This window comes from Rosa chinensis, chromosome 4, assembly GCF_002994745.2.
Source record: "Rosa chinensis cultivar Old Blush chromosome 4, RchiOBHm-V2, whole genome shotgun sequence".
In the NCBI taxonomy this organism is placed as follows: Eukaryota; Viridiplantae; Streptophyta; class Magnoliopsida; order Rosales; family Rosaceae; genus Rosa; species Rosa chinensis.
In genome coordinates this window covers 66,074,248-66,083,879 of record NC_037091.1, presented here as the reverse complement: position 1 = coordinate 66,083,879, position 9,632 = coordinate 66,074,248, and the positions used below count along the sequence as shown (strand labels likewise).

The window sequence follows — 9,632 nt, the reverse complement described above, 5'->3', positions numbered from 1 at the left end:
GTCAGAGAGTCCAACAAGGTCTCCGATGACTTCTGTCATACTTAATTGGGTATTAGGGAAATGATCTCTTAGAGTATTTGGGTATGTGAGCAATCTCTTAGAGTGTTTGAGTAAATGAGGTTAATTAACCTCAAAGTTGGATAAATGATAATTTCCACTAAATTTTATGGTCAGCTGATCCCACCACGCGAACACTACTGCAAAAGGCCCAGTAAACATTTCAAGCCGCCTAGAAATTGAAGATCAAGTGAATATAGGCCTACGACTTCTCTTACATCCAAGCACTGTAAAGCCCAAGAAAATTCTAATTTACAATTTTCAACCACGCAATAAGAAGAGGGCCAAATATCCCGAAGAAATGGCGGTCTTTAGGTTCCTTTGCTTTCCTTTTCACTCGTACTACTCTTGAACCCTTGAAAGATCCTCTCCTTCCTTCCTTCTCTCTCTCTCAGCTCTCCACTCAAATCCACTGCTTCTCTGATTCTGATTCTCAGCCCCAATTTGATGACATGAAGCGCAGCCTCGACCATTTCGAAATCTCCGACGACGAGTGGGAGGAGCACTCCTCCTCCTTTAAGCCCTCCCGCGTCCTGAAGAAGTCGAGGACGCCGACGCCGCCGGCAATCGAGTCCTTCGCCTACCGGAAGCGCCGAGTCTCCGACGACGACTCCGATTGCGTCGAGATTAAGGACGATTCGGACGACGATTGCGTCGAGATCAAGAACGATTTGGAGGACGACGACGTCGTCGAGGAGGTCCGCCGGCCGGTGACGCGTGGACGGAGGTTTGTGGTCGAGGACGAGGATAGCGACGGGGATTGGGCGGAGTTGGAGTCGACGAGTGAGGAGGAGGAGGAGGTCGAGGAGGAGGCGGAGGACGATGACGTCGTCGGGAGAGCTTTGCAGAAGTGCGCCAAAATATCGGCGGATTTGAAGAGGGAGCTCCATGGTTCGTCGGCACCGACGGCGAGTGATCGGTATGCTGAAGTGGACGCTTCCTCTGTGAGGATTGTCACTCAGGTGCTTTCGAATTTGGCCTTTTACTAAGGGTTTAGTGAGCTTCTTGAGCAATGTATATCAGAATTGTCTTCATAGCTAGGGTTTAGTCTTAGTCAGTCATTGTTAATTGGTGGAAGGTTGGGTTCAGTAATTTTGTTTTTACTTTACTTCCGGTGAATTAGGAAAAGTTAGAAATTTACAGACAGAATGCTGCTCGTTAAGAAACTAGAAAAGCAATATGAAGTTTTGGTACTAGGTGGTTTATATGTTGTTCTTAAGAGTTAATTCTGTGAAGGTTTTTTTTGGTAATGTTTTGTGAGGTCCTCAATATGCATAGAGCCATAGACTAGTGAAATCTATTTCTTCTCAGGATCACCACTTTTCAATGAGGTTGACAATTGATGTGGTTTTTGTAATTTATTGTAGGATGACATTAATGAGGCATGTAGGTCAGACGAGTCCGATTTTCTACCTGTTCTCAAGCCATACCAGCTGGTTGGTGTTAACTTTCTTCTTCTGTTGTATCGAAAGGGTATTGGAGGAGGTAAATTAATATTCCCTTGTTTGTCAACACCGTTTTACTTCTACAACTACTTTTGACAGAGCATAAATAAATCTGATTCTCTGCTGCAAATGTGGAAGCTTGATATTTTGATTAGTACAAGGTCTTAAAACACGTGTAGTAACTCACTAGAAACTACACCTTACCATACTATTATCACATTTCCAGACCAAAGATTGATAATTTGACAAGAAAAATGGAGAACTTGCGAGGATTGGCAGTGGTCTTTGTATAATTGATCCTATAAGAGTGGTTTGATCAGAATAATAAGTTGAGTTAGTATGATAATGATAAATTCATCTATGCTTAATGGATTACATTGTTAAATTAATGAGTTATGTTCAACCTATATAAAAGCTAGGTCGTCTGATATCGCATATTGATTCATGTATATATATATATATATATATATATATATATATATATATATATATATATCCTATCCAGAGCGAGGTGTCGCTCTGAAATTTCAGAACAAGGTTAGGGTTTAGGGTTAATTTTCGGTCGCATATCCACATCTTGACCGTTCAGTTTTTAGGTACTAATGTATAGATCATCTCTGCAAAATTTCAGTCAAATTGATGGTCGTTAAGGCATTGACAACTGCCTTAAAGCTAGTACGGTTCAGGTTGGACAAATTTAGTTCGTCCATTGGTTTGAATGAGTTAGATACCTTATAGATCATCAATTTGGCTGAAATTTTGCAGAGATGATCTATACATTAGTACCTAAAAACTGAACGGTCGAGATGTGGATATGAGACCGAAAAGTGACCCTAAACTCTAACCTCGCTCTGAAATTTCAGAGCAATGCCTCGCTCTGGATAGGAATATATATATATATATATATATATAATTAATATGTTTTTGAGATCTATATCACAGACACATACATACAGTTTGAGGCTAGATTTCTCAATGCCTAGTTTAATTTCCTTAATATTCTCTGCAGCTATTTTGGCCGATGAGATGGGTCTAGGGAAGACCATTCAGGTATGTGGGGATGCAATCTCATTTACTGTGTTTTAATAATACTTTTAACTTCAAGCATATATTGAAGTTCAAGCTTGTAACATTTGCTCTTCTACCACAGGCCGTAACGTATTTGATGCTATTGAAACATTTACACAATGACCCGGGTCCCCATTTGATTGTATGTCCTGCTTCAGTTTTGGAAAACTGGGAAAGAGAACTTAAGAAGTGGTGCCCATCATTTTCTGTTCTCCAGTATCATGGGGCTGCGCGATCTGCATATTCAAGGGAGTTGACCTCATTGGCCAAAGCTGGAATGCCGCCTCCTTTTAATGTTATTCTTGTGTGCTATTCACTATTTGAAAGACACAGGTTTGCTCCTGTGCTATAGATGGAATCTGACCAATATGTTTATTTTATTGGTATTTTACTTATTCTCTTTATGGTCTAACAGTGCACAGCAGAAAGATGATCGTAAGATTCTGAAACGTTGGCAGTGGAGTTGTGTTCTTATGGATGAGGCTCATGCTCTGAAGGATAAAAACAGCTACAGGTGGAAGAACCTAATGTCTGTTGCAAGAAGTGCAAACCAGCGTCTAATGCTGACAGGAACACCTCTACAAAATGATTTACATGTATTGCTCTTTACTCTTTTAAGATATGAAATATTACTTAAGTAGCCACATAGTTTTCACTTTTCATGAACAAAAATGGTATATTTACATGTATTGCTCTTTACTGTTAAATTTGACATATTACTTAACTTGCCACGTACTTTCATGAACAAAAATGGTAACTTTGCATCACTTTGTAGGCTTCCTTTGTAGTTCTGGAAACACTTCTATCCCTTGGATTGGACACATTCTCAAGAATTTTACTATCACATCTTCTCTTTCTTTCTGTATTCATGATTTATCATTTCTTTGAATTAAGGTAATTCCAGTCAAATTAGTTTTAAAAATTCCATTGAAAGATTGTAACATCAAGTATTGTTTTCACATGGAACTTATGCTTGTATTTTAGTTCTGCAAACTTTCTTTGCCAATGCTTGATGGCGTTTTGTTGCAGGAGCTATGGTCAATGCTGGAGTTTATTATGCCAGATCTTTTTACTACTGAGGATGTTGACTTAAAAAAGCTATTAAGTGCTGCCGATACAGATTTGATTAGTCGGATGAAATCCATATTGGGACCATTTATTTTGAGACGTTTGAAATCTGATGTAATGCAACAACTTGTTCCTAAAATACAACGGGTATGCTATGACTTATAAGTTTATGACTGGTCATATTTCTTCTGAAGTACTTGGTTTTTCATATTGTACAAATTGAAGACTTCGACTCACTTTTCATATTAAAACAATTTCTTTATTTTTTGTTTTTTCCTTTTGAATTCTGTTTTGGTTATTTCTTCTACCATATTTGAAAGAAGCTGAGACATTTCATGCAGGTGGAGTATGTTATCATGGATAAGGAACAAAATGATGCCTACAAAGAAGCCATTGAGGAGTATCGTGCAGCTTCACGAGCTCGTATTGCAAAAACTTCACGGGCTAATTCAAATGGTATCGTTGGAGTTCTTCCTCGGCGGCAAATCTCCAACTATTTTGTTCAGTTTCGTAAGGTGCTGCTGTCTGAATTTATCATGTTTTTGTGTTCCCAATTAATTTTTTATGGTTATGTATATCTTGCACTTATTGTTGCTGTATTGTTTTCTTTCCTACTCTGTAGATCGCAAACCATCCTTTACTAGTAAGGCGTATTTACAGTGATGAGGATGTAGTTCGTTTTGCCAGGAAGTTACATCCAATGGGTGCATTTGGCTTTGAATGTACTTTAGACAGAGTAATTGAGGAAATGAAAAGTTTTAATGACTTCTCTATCCACCGGGTATCTTCTTAACTTCTTGAAAATTTTGTTTAGCCTTTTGGTTTGTCATGTTAAATTATACCATAATGTTTTAGAATTAATATTTTTAGTTATTTTATAGTTACACGTGTGTATATATGTATGCCTTCAAGATATATTTGGTGTATATAATTATATCTATAGATTATTGTAAAATTTGTAGAAGTTAAGCCCTGTTTAAAAGCAACAGTTTTCAGCACTAATGCGATTATAAATTATAAAACAATACATGAGTAAGGAGTACACAAGAATGGATGCTGTCTCTTCTACTAAAGATTTCTACTGGAATTGCACTAATGGATTCTTTGCCTCTGACTGCAAATTGAACCTTAATTATGAGTGGAATATGATATTGTCCTTGCAATAAATGAATTCCCTAGTACAGTACTTACGGTATTCATTTGCCTGCAGCTTTTACTATCTTATGATGTCACTGACAAGAAGGGATGTCTTCCAGACGAAGATGTGATGCTTTCTGCAAAGTCTCAGGTATAATGTTACTACGAGTTTTAAATATGGTTTTGAATCAAAATTTGGAGATGATACCAGGCTTTGATATGTTCTGCTCAAAACTGAGAACAGCCGTCTTGTTAATGATATTAGGCATTAGCTGAACTTCTTCCTACACTGAAGCAAACTGGGCATCGAGTTCTGATATTTAGCCAGTGGACGTCAATGCTTGATATCTTGGAGTGGGCTTTGGACGTGATAGGGGTTACATACAGACGACTTGATGGAAGGTATTGGTGTACATGTGTCACATTTACTGATTGAATTACAACACCGGTTTAACATTGAACGTCCGAGTCTTGATGAGATAGGTACCATTTCTGTATGTCGGGGTTTTGTGAAATTTTCCTTTTCCAATTTTGAAAACAAGAATTGCTGGGAGGCAAGATGTTTTAAGAAGTTTCTAAAATGTGGAAGATAGCAAAGGGAATGGAGCCTGGGCCGTGTGGGCATGGTATTAGAAAGCAGTTGTTCTCTAACTCGGGGAATGAACATATGACTCTGAGTTAATCATTACATTGAAATTTATATTTCTTGTCTGTTAACTGATTTCTTCCAATCACAGTACTCAGGTAACAGAAAGACAGACGATAGTCGATACATTCAATAACGACACTTCTATATTTGCATGCTTGCTGTCAACAAGAGCTGGGGGCCAGGGTTTGAACTTAACTGGAGCTGATACTGTAGTCATTCACGATATGGATTTCAACCCACAAATTGATCGACAGGCCGAGGATCGCTGTCATCGCATTGGCCAAACAAAGCCTGTTACCATATACAGGTCTTCTCTCGTCCTTTTACGCCTTGATGGTGCGGTATCTGAGTAATTGTTTTTGTTGCGGATGTAAATTGCAAATGCTATATCCTCTAACCTGCTCAAGTCCCTTACAGGCTAGTGACTAAGGGTACAGTTGATGAAAATGTTTACGAGATTGCAAAGAGGAAGTTGGTGCTTGATGCCGCTGTCCTCGAGTCTGGCTTAGAGATGGAAAATGAAGGCGAAACATCCGAGAAGACTATGGGGGAGATATTATCAAAACTTTTGCTGGGTTAGGAGTTGGACTTCGAACATTCAATCTCTGAAAGAGACTGCAAAGGGAGAATCTTTTCGTTCCCTTTTCCTATACTTCTATGCAGCTCCTTGTGACTTGTAAGGTCCCCTTGTTGTATCATTAGAATTGTTTGAAGAGAAAACAATTAGTAGCTGTAGGTGGGGTATACTACAGGGGTGTATTGGCCCAATTGTTCTAGTAGCAACTTAAGTCAGAAAAGATCTTTCTTCTTTTGCAGAAGCCTAATTCCTAAAATCTAAACGGTGAAAGCCCAAATTGCATAATAACCCCAAGTCCCAAACTTTGGGTCCGAACCCCAATCTGCAAAACCCAAAAGATGGTCACTTAGTAGGCCTGCGAGTTCGTAGACACTAGATTAACAAATCCTTTATTGATGGTTGGGCCCATCTATTATGTGCGTGTAAAGAAAAGTTAAGGGCGCAGTAGAGAAATTTTTCATACAATTATTTTTTTTTTTTATTCTTTTATTTTTTATTTTGTAATTTACTATAGTATCTCTATTAATTAATTATATTTGATAGTTTTTTTAATATAAAAAAGTTAAATTGGTGAATGATTTCAAATTTAGAGAGTGAAATCTCTTCTCATAATAATAGTATAGATAACAATGAATAATACACAATGACTAGTCCATGAAGAAAGAGGCTTATTGTTGTCACTAATAAACGAGGCGAGAAGAAGGGCAGTAGAGGACGTGTCCGAGTGAAAGCACGAAAGTATGCTAGTTATGGGTGAGAGTGGACAAGGAAAGGAAAGCAAGAGGAAATAGCTAAGCAGCAAAAGTTGGTAGTTGATATGTCACTTCTGATGAAAATTCCCTTTACAAGATACTTGTTGCATCACCCCCCACTCTCTGTGCATGAAGTTGCAGGTGAATCTTTCCCTTGGTTCCATTCCGACCCATCCAATTAGCTAAGCCAGTGGGGTAGGTACTCTGTTTTGTAGCCCGTGAGTTCTCTTTTCCCTTGAGGAAACTTACCCCTGCAGTACACTCTAGTTAATTGCCCCTTATAATTAAGCAAACAAAACCCTAACCTAACCCTAATTGACCTTCTTCTTCCTTAGGGTCCCCCTTTGGTGTAGTACCAGCAGTCACAGCACCGTGTCTTCTACTTTATGCTCCATCCAAGAGAAAGCCACAAGGAAATAGGACCCACCAATGACCCATCACCACGTGTCCTTCCGATGTCTCCATCACTCACATGCATCAAGCAGGCAGATCACATGTTTCCGTGTTGTCGATCTCCATCGTCCCACTTCCTCGCTATTTTTCAATTTCCATTCCATGCCATGCACTCCATCCATACCTATATTTCCCTCCGTCTTTTTACCTCTCATTCATCTTTAACTAATCATATTTACTTTGTATTTTCTGGATCGATCGAGGATGGTCTGGATTGGACTTTGATCTAACGCGTCCGATAAATTACTGCCGATTAGTATTAAACCTCTTCAGGACAACCATTGCATTTCAGCGAGTTTCCAAATCTGAAACTGATCGAGCTCTGTGATCATATGGTTAATAATTGATTTATATATATATATATATATATATATATATATATATATATATATACAAATTGACGAACAGGAATAGTGATTGATTGGCTTAAGGGGAGGGAGTGGGATGGGGAAGGAAGGAGAGGGCATGCAGGGCATGTCGTATATGGTGTCCATATTGATGTTGTTACTGTGGTGCCGGCAAGGATTCCTCACAGTACGGGTTGCGACCCATACACCCCTTCCTACTTTCCCATTTACACAGAAAGATCGGAAAATACAGGAAGCTGGAAGACTATCTAGCCTGAGCAGCTAAAGTATTACTAGTACAATCATCACCACCGTAACCATATCTACTATATATCCTGTTGAAGCTGAAGGACGAAGAAGAAGAGGGATAGGGTTTCCTCATGAACCGATCACTTTCATTTTCGTCTTCCATGTAAATATGTCAATGATGACTTCGACGTCTCCACCGTAGGCCACAGGGAATCCCTAGAAACCGCAACAATTCCATCTCTTCAGATAAACACGACCCCACAACACTTCACATTTTCATTTACCTGTTTTTAGTAATTATTTCCATTTTTGTTGTTATTATTTTCACGCATCCGTTAACAACTAGTAGATTTGTTCGAGTGGATCCGGATAAGTTAAAGAAACATTCACGTAGAGATTTTTATAACACCTCAGAGAATTGACAGGGGAAATTCAATATTAATTTGAATGGAAAAAGAATATTCATTATGAGTCATGACAATCAAAGAAATCTTGTTTAGTTTTTATTTATTTGCAAGTAAACATGTCTGTAGATATATATTATTAATTTGGAATGTGGGTTGTTGTCACTATAGGTTGATTATTCAGAATTTGGTGTGGACTGTGGTCCTTGAAAATTGTAACAAATTTTGTATCATGTGAACGCATCAGTATAATATCCAAAATGAAGTTAATATTCTAACAAATTGCAGAAGACTTGATCGTGAAACTTGCAAAGATGCTAACGTACAGAATGTGTCTCACGGGAACGGTTGAAAGAGAAAGCCAAACCTATGTTTATAAAATTCTCTTACCCTGAACTATTTCATATTCAATGTTTTCGAAAAAACCTATTTCATATTCAATTCACTTGGGAAAACGATTTTTCCATTATATAAGTTAATACACATCCTAATATACACATCCCCAATTCTTTCTTTTTTTGGACAAATTCAATTCCCACAACACCCTTGCAGCAACTGAAATAACAAAAAAAAAAAACATATTGAGAGATTGGAGATCTTAGATACCAAATCAGACTCAACAAAATCTTCAACTGATCATGGAGTTGATGTTTACAAAACCCATCAACTCCTTGACATGAGTCTCTTAAAGAATTTGGCTTTGGCGTCGCTGTTGCTGATAAGGGTAGAGCCGTAGAGGTAATGGTAATACTTTACTTTTTCTCTTTATCGCACTATTGACGAGAACAATAAACGATGATTCCATCAATTAAACCACCACCATCATAATCATTACCCAAATTGGATGTAGATGGTTTTTTTTTCCTTTTTATTAAAGATGATCAAAGGATACTCCTACCCCCGTGGTGACTCGAACCCATGACCTGGATGTAGATCATATCACAATGGTTAACAATTATGAAGAGTTGAAGACCTCTTTGTTTGAACTTAAGTAGCAAAAACTTCAACCAATTCTTGTTCGGTATTACAAATTAGATAAGAGATCATATTGAAGTCGTTTACGATTTTCAAGGTAAGTGAATATCAACATGCTTGCCGATATCTTTAACTGATAAGAACTTTTGATTTCTATAAGCAAGGTTTCTTCTATTCTCCCAAAAAAATAATAATAATGAGATAAGAACTTTTGATTGTTATTAAACGTTAGGAGGCAGAAGGAGAGATAAAGGTGAATATTCAACAAGGGTATAAAAGGAAGATTTTGGAAGAAGAAAAAATAACAAAAAAGTAATGGGATGTGTATTAAGAAGTGTGGGATGTGTATATAAAATTTCTCTATAAGTAAACTGTGGAAAATGATCAAACTTTCCTCCTAAGCACTCTACTGAACTGGTTTTCTTACTACAGTGAAACTACTCCCAAGTTT

The 9,632-nt window shown here is 37.9% G+C and overlaps 1 protein-coding gene across 2 annotated transcripts; it reads left to right on the top strand.

The window, feature by feature from the left end:
* The first annotated feature begins 331 nt into the window (after positions 1-331).
* Positions 332-6,466, top strand: LOC112197729 (protein CHROMATIN REMODELING 19). Of its 2 annotated transcripts, none has more exons than XM_040518344.1 (12): positions 332-1,019; positions 1,425-1,542; positions 2,512-2,552; positions 2,653-2,903; positions 2,986-3,166; positions 3,600-3,785; positions 3,980-4,153; positions 4,261-4,419; positions 4,849-4,926; positions 5,041-5,177; positions 5,513-5,760; positions 5,842-5,979. In XM_040518344.1, exons 1-12 carry the CDS (start codon positions 510-512, stop codon positions 5,844-5,846), a joined length of 2,088 nt encoding a protein of 695 aa, XP_040374278.1. In that variant the 5' UTR covers positions 332-509; the 3' UTR covers positions 5,847-5,979. The 2 variants fall into 2 exon arrangements, with proteins under 2 accessions (XP_040374278.1, XP_024194301.1); XM_024338533.2 differs by having other exon boundaries at positions 334-1,019; positions 5,513-5,731; positions 5,842-6,466.
* Positions 6,467-9,632: the final 3,166 nt, after the last annotated feature.